The 14,453-nt window shown below is 32.4% G+C and overlaps 3 protein-coding genes across 4 annotated transcripts; 1 reads left to right on the forward strand and 2 right to left on the reverse strand.

Moving 5' to 3' along the window:
- The first annotated feature begins 674 nt into the window (after window positions 1-674).
- LOC106663182 (trichohyalin-like) lies at window positions 675-9,618 on the forward strand. Of its 2 annotated transcripts, none has more exons than XM_014387832.2 (15): window positions 675-853; window positions 6,350-6,583; window positions 6,643-6,909; window positions 6,983-7,045; window positions 7,103-7,195; window positions 7,271-7,363; window positions 7,577-7,702; window positions 7,766-7,828; window positions 8,031-8,061; window positions 8,134-8,308; window positions 8,372-8,644; window positions 8,701-8,921; window positions 8,982-9,126; window positions 9,188-9,462; window positions 9,552-9,618. In XM_014387832.2, exons 2-14 carry the CDS (start codon window positions 6,385-6,387, stop codon window positions 9,434-9,436), a joined length of 1,998 nt encoding a protein of 665 aa, XP_014243318.1. In that variant the 5' UTR covers window positions 675-853; window positions 6,350-6,384; the 3' UTR covers window positions 9,437-9,462; window positions 9,552-9,618. The 2 variants fall into 2 exon arrangements, with proteins under 2 accessions (XP_014243318.1, XP_014243325.1); XM_014387839.2 differs by having other exon boundaries at window positions 6,359-6,583.
- On the reverse strand, window positions 849-4,068 carry LOC106663176 (ankyrin repeat domain-containing protein 27-like). The gene is made up of 2 exons (XM_014387818.2): window positions 3,643-4,068; window positions 849-3,574 (listed from the first exon to the last, which is right to left on the reverse strand). The coding sequence occupies exons 1-2, from the start codon at window positions 3,688-3,690 to the stop codon at window positions 968-970; spliced, it is 2,655 nt and encodes an 884-aa protein (XP_014243304.1). The 5' UTR covers window positions 3,691-4,068; the 3' UTR covers window positions 849-967.
- LOC106663195 (sodium-independent sulfate anion transporter-like) lies at window positions 9,473-13,913 on the reverse strand. Its single transcript, XM_014387852.2, has 11 exons — window positions 13,649-13,913; window positions 13,389-13,584; window positions 13,046-13,266; window positions 12,810-12,975; window positions 12,574-12,738; window positions 12,364-12,522; window positions 10,352-10,492; window positions 10,142-10,287; window positions 9,879-10,058; window positions 9,666-9,816; window positions 9,473-9,602 (listed from the first exon to the last, which is right to left on the reverse strand). Exons 1-11 carry the CDS (start codon window positions 13,832-13,834, stop codon window positions 9,493-9,495), a joined length of 1,821 nt encoding a protein of 606 aa, XP_014243338.1. The 5' UTR covers window positions 13,835-13,913; the 3' UTR covers window positions 9,473-9,492.
- Between the last annotated feature and the right edge of the window lie 540 nt (window positions 13,914-14,453).

A 14,453-nucleotide genomic window follows, 5' to 3' on the forward strand; every position in this document is an offset into this window, starting at 1 on the left:
TGTTAGTGCTGCATGGCATTTTTTATGTTTGATTCGACATAATATGTAATTACAAAACATCACAAATTTTAATATAAGTTATTGTAATAAAACGATATTTCTATAATTTAGTAACTTGCTAATGTATCATTTTTAGAATTTTATATGTCAGTGTGGAAAAAAAAAAAAGGGGGCTTAAGTAGTAGAGAAACTGAGTGACAAAATGAGTAACGCAGGAAGGGTCTGGCAGGTGATAGGATGAGGCCAACATATAAAAACTTTCTTTAATAAAAAAAATATTTATTTGATAACAGTTTCATAATTTTAACAGACTGTGTGTAAACTGTTATTGCAAACAATAATTATTATAAGCCAAGTAATTTCATTTAAACTTGAGAGCTGAGCACAATAATCCAAAAGATTTAAAATTCAGTTGACTGTCTTAAAAATCTCTGCCTAAAATAAAAAAATATATATATGTTATATTCATATAACTGTCTAATTTATTCAATTCTACAAAAGAAATTCTTTTGTATTGTTACTTAAAAGATTATTTTAGTTTATGAATTTGCTGCTTAATTACTCCATCACAGTTTGAATGTTACTTTTTTTAAAGTAGACTAGAAATTCACATCTTAAAACATTAAAAAACAAATTTGGTAATAACAAAACAGCCGAAAAATCAAAATAACGCAAAAAGATCAACATTTTAAATTAAAAATCTAAAACTAAAATAAATATTCTGTCAATGAACAAATTTTTTATAACCATTTGAACCATGAAAGTATCTTCTACTCCTTAGCAACAGATGTAGATTTTTGTTGTCAAGAACTCATTGTTAGATAGGTTTCATTTTAAATTGTAAAATATTCCAGTAAGTAAATATTTCTCAGACTATATTATAAAACTAGACTATTTTGTTAGTTGTTGTTTGTTTTTTTATCACAGACAATTTTGAAAATAAATCAGGTCCCGTGTATTTTGAGTTTCAGCTTTGGGTGTGAGATGTTAACAATTGTACTGCTGATATTAGCATTGATTCTTTAGCGATGTCCAGAGGAGTCTTTCCAGAGTTGTTCTTAATGTCACGCTTGCCATGATTTTCCAGAATGAGTTTGATCAATTTTAAGTTGTTTGTCTCTGAAGCGTAGTGCAAGCCCGTGTTGCCGAATGAATCTGTACTGTCAACGTCTACCGAACCAGTTTCTAATAGGAGTTTGGCTGAGTTGAACTTCTGGTTTTGGCAAGCGAGGTGAAACGGTGTCATTCCGGACTTGAACGTCTGCACGTTTACATCTGCTGAAACTCCTATGAGCAGTTTTATGAGTTCTGTCTGTCCATACTTTGCTGCTTCGTGGAGTGGAGTGAATCCTTCGGCATTGCAGCTATTGACGTCTAAAGCGTTTTTGGTGTCCAGTGGATTGAATTTCTTGTTTTTGCAGGAGCAGAGGGGATGACAGTTGTTGTTAAGACTTTCGTTGCTGTTCATCTCGAGACCGAGGTAGAAACAAGCGAGCGTGATATCGCCGAATGCAATTGCTCGGAGGGCTCTTTCTATTTTTCTTATGTCATCAGTAGACTTTGGTCTCACAGCTGATGTCTTTTTAACAGGAGATTCCTCATCTGTGAAATCTAGACTCTTAGATGTTATCGAAATGTCGCTTTCTATCAGCGATGTATCCATCTTCTGAATCTTGTTAGACGAGAGTTGTTCTAGAATATGAATATTGTTGGCTACATCAACCGGTGTCAGCTTCCTTTTGTTTTCTATCAAAGGAGAAGCCCCATATTCTAAAAGTATCGCTGTGATATTGGTAAAACCCCAACGGGATGCGTTGTGTAAAGGAGTTTCACCTTGGTTATTTAAACAATTGATGTCGAGTTTCTCCCAGGTTTGTTCAGTGAAATAAAGAAGGGCTTTGACACAAGATTCATGACCATTGGCAGCAGCCAAGTGTAAAACTGTATTTCCTTCATTATCCGGCTGATCAAAAACTGCTCCTGCGTGAAGCAAAATCAGAAGAGAATTCTGGTGACCTCTGGCACCGGCATAGTGCAATGCTGTGGCACCTTTGTAATCTGTTTTATTCAATTTTGCCCCTAATCTGACAAGTAAATCGACAATTTTCGGTTGTCCGTACATACTGGCAATGTGAAGTACGGTGAAACCCCTGTCATCACAAGATTGGATAGTCGGTGACATGTGCATACTAATGCTCAACTCTTTTTCACATCGGTCACAAGAACAAAGAGGATGGCACAAATTGAGCCCTTCTAGGCTTCCGATTCCGATGTCTTTCGTACCTAAAATTTCCTGGACTTTCTCTAAATTTCCTTCTTTGGCAAAATCGAACAGTGAGCTTAAACGAGAAGAACCCCGCTCTGCCTTTATTTTATTGTCTTCTAAATCATTATAAATTAACTGACTTTCAGGCTCTGAGGGTTCAACTTTTAGATCTGTTTTAATATAAGTTATGGCAGCTTCTAAAGAGGTGACTAAAAAGTTATGCTGGTTTCCATGAAAAGCGCTGTTTGAGAAAGAAAATTCCTTAATGAAAGTCAGGTGGGCGATCCAGTTTGGAATGCCAGACTTGGCCACAAGAAAGACCAACATTGGAAGGAGTTCGTCCGCGGCAAGAACATTCATCTGACTTAATGCAGCATCCTCGTTAGTGATAGCGACTATAGTTTTTCTTAAACAACCGACTTTACCGACGACGGTACTATAGCATTCAATTTTCTTCAGTTCAGAGCGTGCTTTGGGTATCACAACTTGAAATTCAGAACCAATTTTCAAATCTTTCAACTGTATGTCGTATAAATTCCTAACAATTTTGTTAAAGCATGCGTCTTCATAAGCAGTACAGGCTGATATACCTTTCATGAGCTTACCGTAAACGTTATGGTGCATATATGATTCTACACTGACTTTCGCATTGTCCAACATGTGTCTGTTCATGTACGTCTTCTCTCTCAGCTTTGAGTCTTTTAACGCAATATTTAGGCATTTGGTATAAAGCTCACTTATGGCGTCTTTCTGATCTTGGAGTGATTTAAACTCGAGCCTGTCATTCGCAGACAAGAATGTCTGTACCGCTTCGTCTATCCTCTCCAGGACTTCTTTACTGCTTTCGGTCCAAAGAAAATCGATGCAGTCTCGCAGATTGTGTACGGTGATTATTCCCGATTCTGTTTTAAGATCGTCTGAACAATGCTGTAATGGAGACTCGACACAGAGCACTTTGTACCTCAGCATGTCTGCGGTGTAGTAGGTCTCTTCAAACAGAACATGAGTGGTGAATGTCACCGCATCTTCGCTGTCCACTATGACCACTCTGTTGCAAATCCTGACCTCTTTGCCGTTGAGCGTCCTAAAATGCGTTTCGGGAAGTTCCTCGTTTGGTATAAGGACGTGGCTGAAAAAATCGTTGGCATCCAAGGCATATTTGGGTATCGAGTCCGCCCTGGGTACACAAATTATCCATCCTTCTGCAGTCGCCTTCGAGAACAAATCAAAATACTCGTTTTGGAGAACTTTGAAAAAGATGTTCTCGCTAAGATCCTCATCATAGTTGGATTCCATATCGTTGATGACCTTAAAAAAAAACTCGTTACATAACTTCCTCAAATGATGCCGAGCGTCAATCTCAATATAAAAGTTACCTCCCTACTCCCTAGTCCCTGCTTGGAAGTCCCTTCTCTGTCTCCCATAGATAAAAGATAATGAAATAAAATGGAAACTTCAAATATATAAACTATTAATTTCTTTTGAAATTTTAAAACTTTAACTCGAGTTCCTCCACCTTTAAATCTTCACACATAATAGTTAAAAAGATCTAAAAGAAGCAAAATATTTAACATATAATTGCAATATACAAGCCATAGATAAAAGATAATTCAGCAATATTCGAATGTTTTAAACAACAATTTACGAATTACTTTAACTCCAATTTCTTAATATTATTTGTTTATTGATAATATGTAAAAAAGGATGATGAAAGGGTGGTTTAAAATAAGAAATTGATTGAGCAAACATATAATTTCAATATACCAGCCATAGATAAAAGATAAATCAGCAATAATCAAATGTTTCAAACAACAATAATTTACGAATTACTTTAAATCCAATTTTTAAATCTTATCATTGATCTAGAATATAAAAATTAATCGAACATATAATTTCAATAAATAGTAAAGATAGATAATAAAGATAATGCAACACTATTCATACAGTTTAAACTAAGATTACAATTCATTTTAACGTCAACTTTTAAATATCTGCCCATTAACAATATGTAAAAAAGGATGGTTAAAATGATGGTATAAAAGAAGCAAAATATTTCTTTAACAAATAATTTCCATATAACAGTCATAAAATAAAAGATAATGAAATAAAATGAAAACTCTTCAAAATACATAAATTATTAATTTCTTTTAAAATTGTAAAACTTTAATTCGAGTTCCTTAAAAAGATCTAAAAATTGCAAAATATTAAATGAATATTTTCAGTATGCCAGCCGTAGACAAAAGATAAATCAGTTTTTTTTTTTATTTTATTTTATAAGGCAGCGATTAGCAATATTTAAATGTTTTAAACAACAATTTACGAATTACTTTAACTCTATTTTTTAAATATTATCAGTACATTAATAATATATATAAAGGGCAAAGAAAATATGGTCTACGAAGCAAAATATTTTTTTTAACATATAATTTCAATAGAACAATTTATTTTTCAATTATTAATTATTCAATTTAAAAGATAATGCAACAATATTCATACATTTTAAACCACAATTACAAATTACTCCAATTTTTAAATATTATCTCTTCATCAATAATATGTAAAAAAAGGCAATGAAACGGTTGATCTAAAGTAAGAAAATTAATATAACATATAATTTCAATAGATAGCAAAAATAGATAATAAAGATATTGCAACATTCTAAATGACAATTACGATTGTATGTAAAAAAGGCTATTAATGGGTTGATCAAAATAAGAAAAGTAATCCAACATATAATTTCAATAAATATTTAAATATTTGTTTAGTAGTCATAATTGACCATATTAATTATTCCAATTAATCATTCTTTTTATCTAAGGTTTTTCATCTCAACCAAAAACCTTAGATAAAAAAAAAGAATAATTAATTGGTATACATAACAAACATAAAGATAATGCAACAATATTCAAACATTTTAAACCACAATCATGTATGTATCTAAAAAATGTTATGAAAAAAGGCAATGAAAAGGTTGATCTAAAATAAGAAAATTAATCGAAATAATTTCAATAAATAGTGAAGATAGATAATAAAGATGATACAACAATATTCAAACATTTTAAACCACAATTACAAATTATTTTAACCCCAATTTTTTAAATATTATCTGACCAGTAATATTATCTAAAAAAGGATGGTTAAAATGATGGTCTAAAAGAAGCAAAATATTTATTTAAGATATAATTTCAGTGTAACATCCTTAGATAAAAGACAAATCAGTAATATTCTAATGTTTTAAACAACAATTTACGAATTACTTTAATTCCAATTTTTTAATATTATCAGTCATTAATAACGTGTAAAAAAGATGATGAAATGTTCGTTTGAAAGGAGAAAATAATTACAATGTAACAGCCATAGGCAAAAGATAAATCAGTAATATTTATCAGATATTCCCTTCAAAAAAGATAAAATTGCTTAAATTTCTCAAAATATAAAATGCTCTAAACTAAAATAACTAAAATAAAAATATTAGGTTTTGTTTATTTATCTACCAAGTTTAACCTTCTTTATGCAGTATAAATCTCACTCGGTGATATATAAAAAAAGAGAAAATAATTTATTTATGCTATTATTTATTTCACCTTAAATGTTTGATGGTTTGAATCAATTCATCAAGGACTGCACAAACAAAAATTTCTCATAAGAAATCAATTTATGGCATTATTTTTGGTCCCTTAGAGCAAAACTGGATGACAAAAAAAAAAATTCAGGACTGCATATTTAGATTTTTAGTGTAAGTAAAATTATCAAAATGTTCAAAGTGTCATAAAAGCCACATTGCGTTTAAAAGGCAGTAGTTTAGCTTAATTAATATTTATAGAACAAGCAGTTAAGTGGGCGTCAGTGGCCATAAGAATTAAGATGTTAATACAGCACTCATCACTGTAAAGTTATTTTTACCTATTAATTGATTTCAAAATTGATTAATTGATCAATGATCAAAAGTTTGTTCATAACTTTGTATGAATTAGTTTGAATTCTTGGATATATACCAAAATTATTTCCTTTCATGGCGAATTTTATTTTTTAAATCATAAACTTTAGAATTTGATATGTTAATTTTACTAATAATACATATAGATTTTACAGGGCATAGTTTCTACTTAGCTTATACCATGGCCGGGTTACAAAATGCTGAGGACATGTCTGTTCCATCCTCTGAAATGATAGACCTGAACGCTCCCAGCCAGGGTCAGATGACAGACTTTCAAGGTGATGCTCTAGATCAGGATACACTCTCAGATGAAATTGCTGGAACGGTGGGAGGCGCTTCACCGTCAGCAAGCATTTATGATTTCCTCGGGATCCAGGAAGGTGATAAAAACCTTTTATCTCTTCTCTGCACCAGCATCTCAGTTCAAATTGTGATTCAGATGGTTCCGAAGTCTCGGAAATCCCAAATGAATCGCCATCGCTACAGAGAGAGAAGCAGTCCGGGGAGTTGGAAGAAGAGGAAGAAGAAGAACAATTTTTGGATGAAAAAGCCGACATTAAAGAGGATGTAGTAGAAGAAGAATTACGGGTAGTCGAAGGCGAGGAAGAAGGTGCAGTCGAACACAAGGCAGAAGAGTACACATACATTGATGTTTTTGAGCTAAATGCTACTGGTGAAGAGATTCTAGTGAAGAAACTCGTACCTAGTAATTAATCTTATACATTAATGAAATTTATATCAAACCAAAATAATAATAACATTTTTTCACTCAATTTTAGAAATAAAAGAAGAGGTATTTATTAAGAAAAAGATGGTTCCCATCACTGTAAAATTCAACAGAAGTATGTAACATAAATTTTGTTTAATGTTCTTGTTTTTTAATTTTGTAATAATTTTAGTCGGTGATGGTGATGAGGTTATTGAAGAAGAAGAAACAGTGGAAGAAGAGATGAGCTTCAGAATTACAAGAACTACCATTTTAATAAAAGAATGTGTGAAATCCTTACATGCCTTAATCAATTTATCAATCTTCAGCAAATCTGACTTTTTTTAATGATTGTTTTCAGTAAATGAGAAAGGCGAAGAGGTTCTAGTGGAAAAAGTTATAGAAAAAGAAGTACTGATTGAAGAAAAGCCAAAAAAATTTAAAAAAGTTTATGGTATATTGATCTTAATTTTGATATCATCGTCTTATAAATTTTATATTTATATTTATTTAAAACCCGACAACGATATACTATCTATAATTTGGTCGTTACTGATCATTTCAGCGAGGATAAGCAGATCGAAATGATCAATAAGGACCAAATTACAGGTTCATCATCCCTCAGACCACTTGGACCAATCTAACAATGATATATTGCTTGTTTAAGTCACAAAAACATTACCAAATGGGGAAGAGGTCGAAGAGGAAATAGAGGTGCCAGAAGAGGAAGAGATAGCCATCAGGAAATCAAGTGAAATTAGTAGAAAAACTGTCCCAGAAGAGCATCAGGAATGTAAGCTTATTATTAAATGTTCATTTTTCATCCTTTATTGTTTCTAATTGAATTTAATTTCAGTTCTGGAAGAAGAAGGGATGTGGGAGTACCAGGATTACATACATGAATTCATAGATGAACAAGGTATTTTTTTTTTTAAATATTGCTAGTTATGTGGAAATTTAATTTCCCTTCTAGTTGCAAATTTAGAGAAATATATTTAATCATCAAATCCGTATTATTATTATTTTTTAATACATTTATAACAGTGCATAGTGTGTATGTTTTGGTAGTTAAATTGTTTTAAGAAATCCGAGCCAATTTCTTAAAATAAATTTTATTTTAGGGGAAGCTCATTATACCACTGGTGTTCGAAGGTAATGGATAAATATAATTTTTTTTTTAGTATAGTCTCAATTAAATTTATTTTATTGTTCATTCAACTATAGAGTATGGATGCAAAAACACAAAGAAATCCCTATGAATCTCCTTATAGCTGAAGAAAAACAATTTAAAATGGAGTTACTTGAGGAATTGAGAACTGTAAGAAAAAAGCTCAAGTTGTGTCGGCAAAAAAATAAATTTTTAGGAAAAAAACTATGCCAATATTACAAACTAAAAAGAGTGAGTTTTATTATAAAAATAAAATATTTTTAGATTAATGTAAGTAAATGCTTTATTTTAAAGAAAAATCTCAGGGATGAAAGGCAAAGACTAAGCCCGGAGACAGAAGAGTTACTGAGGAGGCAGTACCATCGTAGACTTTTAGAGTACAATGAAATACGACAGTTCTTGTTGAGTGAGAGGGAGTTGCGAAATAGTATACTCGATAACGCCGACAGTGTCACTACACAACTCAAGACTGAACTCGATTCGAGGATAGAATCATTCTTTGAAAGGCAGAGGGAAATAATAAAAAAGATAGATCCCAAAGTTAGCAAAATTGTGCTTCGAAATGTTGTAAGTAATCGAACCTTTGCTGTTTTTCTTCTTTTTAATTGCGATTTTTTTTCAAGGATTTCGAACAAATTGTCAACCAACAATTTAAAATGGACCAACTCCTGTCCAAAGTTAGGCACAATTATGTCAGGAAAATGAACCAGTTCACTGAACTCAAGCAGAAACATGCTCTGAGAAAGAGGACCAAGCCATCCAATAGGGAAGATGATGTCGACATTGTAACTTACGAACAGCTCAAAGTAGCGACGAGAAATCTACAAGACAAACTGGATATTAAGTAACAAAAATTAATTATAATAAATCAAAAATCATTACTTAATATTCATATACTTTATAGAGAATCATACATATTGTCATTGAAGGAGAAATTAGTCCATGCAGTGCAAACACTTGCTCATGTTCGGTTCAAAAATGAAGCAATCGATCAGAATCTGGATCAAATAAAGAAAGAGATTGTCGAATCCAAGAGAGAACTTGTTGAGGTAATGCTTTTATGATATCCTTCATTTTTATTAATATTTAAAAATAAAATTCACATTTTAGTTGAGAAATGAATGCGTCAAGATTCGTGAAAAACGCTCTAAAGTTATGGAAAAGGTGAAACAAGAGTGGGAGAAATTTGGCATAATGAAATTCCCGATCATCATAAGAGACTACTTTGAACTGATGGATGAAAAGGCCTTCCTCACCGAAGAGATTGTCAAAGTCAAAAATATGCTCGACAATCAGAAAGTATTTCTTGATAAATACAAAGAGAAGTATTATAAGAACAAGAAAGGAAAACAAAAATAGGAAAACTTGGCCGAGAAATTGTATTGGTATATTAAATATATAATAATATAAATAGTTTATTCATTTTCTGTAGAAACATCATTTTTTGTCAATGTTTCCGTTTCTTCTAATTTAGCATCATGTTTACCTGGGTATAAAAGAGGGAGCGAAGCACTGTAAGAAGAACCTTAAAATAAGAAAAAATAAACATTATACAACAACTATATTTATATGAATTATATAAACTCACCGAATAAAACCTGATTTAAATTTTGCGTAGTGCAGAAATACTGTTCTTTACATCCGGCAATTTTCCATTTTTCCTTGCTTTCAGAAGGAACGTCGAGGAATAAAAGTTGCTTACCACTTTTGCTGAAATTATTACTCAGCGCATTGAAGGTCTAGAAAATGAGTCGAGAATGAACATATTTATAAAATATCCTTGTGCATCAGTCGAACTTACTTTTGCCGCACTGTAATCGCTTCCTTTTATTTTTGAACAGTCTATCACAATTGGCAATGATTCGCCGTGATCGCATGACTCTTTTTGTGCAAGTTTCATTATCAAAGATGTCAAATAGTCGACGGAAGGAAAGTAAAGGCCAAGTTCGGGTCGCAAAATTACATACCCCCCTAAAGAGTTCTAAATAATTAATTCAAAATATATTAATATAAGAATAAATTTATTTATTAAAAAGCGGTATTTTTCAAAAATAAAAGATCAACTTTATTTATTTCTGTGGAGACTTCTGGCCGTGCCCATTTCTGCACGAGAACTGCCAGGCCTACTACAACACCAAATAATAGACCGACTTCCACTCCAAGGCACAAGCTTGCGACAAATGAAACGACCAGTGTTAAAAAGTCAACCTCTACGGGAAATAAGCATAAAAAAATAATAATTTAATTTTTAAGACAAATAACATCCAAACCTACTGCTTGCTCTCCACAGAGGTACGACGATTTCCCAATCGATCAGGAAAATCACTGCTGAAATCAGAACAGCGGAGAGGGTGGATCGTGGAATGTAATGGAAGTAAGGGGTGAGAAACTGCAAGGCAAGTAGAGTTAAAGTCCCTGTAAATGACATATAAATTTTTATTAATCCAACAAGATTTAATTATTAATATACACCCAACTACCTTTTCTTGGATGATTAGTATTAATTTTAATCTTTCAATTGATTAATCTTTATGTAAAGTATTGATTGAGATAAAAAAGTTCGACCTTCGGGTTTGGGTTCGAATCCCGCTCGTGACACTAACTTTTTTATCTCAACCAATACTTTACATAAAGATTAATTAATTGAAAGATATTATTTGGTCAATCGGACCACGAACTCTAGTGAATTAATTATAATATAAAAAAACTTTTCGATATTTTAGAAACAAGAAAGTGCAAAAAACTGGCTAAAATAGTTTATAAAGAAATATTTAATGTCTAATAAACAGTAAAAGTCCTGTTGCGCAGGTGGGCTTAATGTCTAATTACACGTTGGATGTTGAGGACGAGGGGTCACTATGATCTCCTCTAACAAACGATATATTTTTTTTAAAACTATTTTCTTGTAGTGTAAGCCGATCTACTACATTGGGCTTACATCTGGTCTATCTTAATATGGGTTAAAAGTAAACCAGTTGAAGTAATTATTAATGTAAAGCAATAGTTTCTTAGGAAATTTTTATGTTTTTTTATGCTAGGCTGTCTGATCTGTAATATGATGGCTCGCCAACCCAGTAGGAGACAAAGGAACATCTCCAAAAACCTTGTCGATAAGCAATGACCAAATAGTCTCAATAAATAACAAAAAAAAATGTATTAAGGGAATGTTCTCGTAAATTATGGACAGTGCTCATCAAGAGTCGCCATAAATTTGGGATCGCGTCAACCAGCTAGTATTACCCTAAACTTTACAAGGGACCAGAGGGCTGTGTAATGAAAGCACTCAGGGATTGTTAGGTATGGATGTGAATTAGGATTAGGTTGACGGCCAAGGGTCACAGAACTGACCCTTGCAAGAAGGCCTTTGACTCTCTTTTCTCAAGAATTCAAGAACAATGCTTTTCTTCATTTCTCCATTGTTTTGGGGACCAATATAAAAAGGGAAGATTGGAAAACCAAGAGGTCGAGGCAAAGAGGGCAGTCAAGGGTGAGTTAAAGAGTCAAGACCAAGTTAAAGGACTGAGTGGTGATTAGTGACTGTTAATCGATAATTATTCAGAAATAGCGAGATGCGGTTTGGTGTGATAGGTTTCAGAAAAACATTTTCTTTATCGTGCCAACGTTTTGATCTTTATTGAGATCATCTTCAGGGCTCAAAGTGTTTGTCTTCTATGTAATTGTGCGCCTGCTGTAGGCAACGACTGGAAGAACGAGCCGAAGATGTTGCTAAATTATAAAGTCATCATTTCCTGGGTAGCATCGATTGTTCCTCTGGCTGAATGAGTTTATTATTAAAATTTTACACACAATTACACAGAAGACAAACACTTTGAGCCCTGAAGATGATCTCAATAAAGATCAAAACGTTGGCACGATAAAGAAAATGTTTTTCTGAAACCTATCACACCAGACTGCATCTCACAATTTCTAAATAATTAAAGGACTGAGATGAATTGAGTTGAGTTGACTTACTAGCACAGTCCCAAAACCAAGGGATGCCAGAAAAGGCAACAAGAAGCTGAAAAATGTGGAGAATGGTGTTGGCGAGTGTCTTCTTTGGTAAGTGCACTTGTGAATAAGCTCACCCCTAGAGTTAGAGTTTTGGCTGACATATTTAACTAATTTTATCAATATAATTATTGAAACTGTCCATATGAATCTTAGCTTAAAAGCGTGGAGCACCAAATGTCCTCACCTGGCTGAGCATAACAATATAACTCATCTGCACCACTTACAGTAGTTTCTAATTATAACTCATTTAATTGCTGGGTTAATAAAATATTTACCACAGTATAAATTGGCAACAGGAGATCGTACGCCACTTGCGCTAATAACTGCACTTCTTGTGAATGCACCTGCTGTAGGCAACGATTGGAAGAACGAGCCGAAGATGTTGCTTAATGATAAAGTCATCATTTCCTGGGTAGCATCGATTGTTCCTCTGGCTGAATGAGTTTATTATTAAAATTTTACATTTTATGATAAATTTTTCTTACCAAACGCCTTTGCAATCGCGATATTTGCAAATATTGAAACAATTGGGATGACAAGATTGCCGGAGCCAAGCTCAATGACCATTTCTTGGAGGTTGTATGTTTTATTGCCGACTTGAGTCTTTATAGGGGGAAAACTCCAGGATGGTATCCCTGACTCAATGGATTCTTTGAAAAGATGATTTTTTTTTTAAATAACTTCTTCAGTTTTATTTTCATTTACGTATAAAAATATTTACTTGTAGTGATGAATGGTACCTCCAGGCCAGCACTTTTATAATAATACCCTAAACACCCGCTTAGAAAAATTACAAGGGCATTCCTGCCGGTCGCAAGGAACCAGAATAAATTTCTTAAAACATTATATCCTCGGACCTTTTTGGATATTTTCACATCTTTCAATTTCTGAAATAAAGTTCCAATTATATTATATACAACTAGTTAAAGTGTTTTATTAAAAAGTAGAAATGCATACCCTCAGACTTAGTAGACAACAGATACAACATATACCTAGAATGGAGTCACCAAATCTAAGTTTTATTAAATTTTCACCCAATCTTCTCAGGTTATCTATAAAACCAAAGGATTTAAAATATAAACCGAGGAGCCCCTTCATCTGAGAGATGACAATGATGATAGTCGTCGCTGTTGTAAATCCAGATATGACAGGAGTCGATATGAAACTAACAAGGAAGCCTATGAAAACCAAATACGATACTTACATCTATGCCATATAATTTTATAAGTATTTTTAATTAAATAAATTTAATTTATTTAAGATCTGTTCTCAGTACACTAAATAGCATTTATACACGTACCCAACTGCAAAATTGTAATTAGAAATTGTACTATTCCACTAGTAAAACATAGGAGTATGGCAAAGTCAACATTGAGATGTTGCGTGTACTCAAAGGTCAGGAGAGACATCAATGATGAAGGGCCTATAATCACTTCTTTAACTGTACCAAATAATACATAAATAAAACAGCCCATGAAAGCAGAATTTAGACCGTACTGTAAATATTTCAAGCAAGTTAGTTTTATGTTAAGAAATCCCAGTTAATTTATTTTTCGTTACCTGTGGGTCAAAGCCGGCCAAAGCAGCATAAGCCATACTCTGAGGTATCATTGTAAGGCTCATTGTTACACCTGCGATTATGTCAGATATGACATCTTCCCTGGAATATTCCCAAATCCATGTCGATATTGGAATGCGTTTCTTTGCGACTTTCACGAACTTGGCTTTCCACTTTGAACAATCCATTAAAATTGTTCAAGTTCGATCCAGAAGATCAGATGATACTGTGCATGGGATTCACCCTACCTTATCTTGATTGGGCTGTTTTATCCTTTGAATTGTACCTGATTATTTTTTTTTTTTTTTAATTATTATTTGCATATCTCAAAAGGCACAAAGTAAGTTGTTTGAGAGCAATAACTTATAATCTTTATGATTCAGACTAAAGAATGCAAACAAAACTAATCAAATATACGCCATTGAATAATCTTTTATCTTAATAATTGTATTAGCATTTAAATTCTTTCTCTTGATCACATAATTTATTTATTGGCAAAGTAGTTAATTTTTAATGGTAATTTATTGCACTACATACTAAGTTGAATAAACAATGGAGAAATACAGACAAGAAAATTCGTTAAATGAACATAGCGTTTATTTTTATAAAAACCAAATATGTACAATAACTGAAAGTAAATTCAATTCCAAAGATTCACACAATTTTACAAAATGAGGAAAACCTATTTATTAGAGTAACAAATGTTTTGTCATATATAATTTTAAAAAAAGCATGATTTCCTTGGAAGCATATTTTGTCAAAATAATTAACCAAATAAATTGAGAATAAATATTATAATTAAATAAT

Source organism: Cimex lectularius, unplaced genomic scaffold (assembly GCF_000648675.2).
Source record: "Cimex lectularius strain Harlan isolate CLEC.00 unplaced genomic scaffold, Clec_2.1 scaffold1, whole genome shotgun sequence".
Taxonomy (NCBI): Eukaryota; Metazoa; Arthropoda; class Insecta; order Hemiptera; family Cimicidae; genus Cimex; species Cimex lectularius.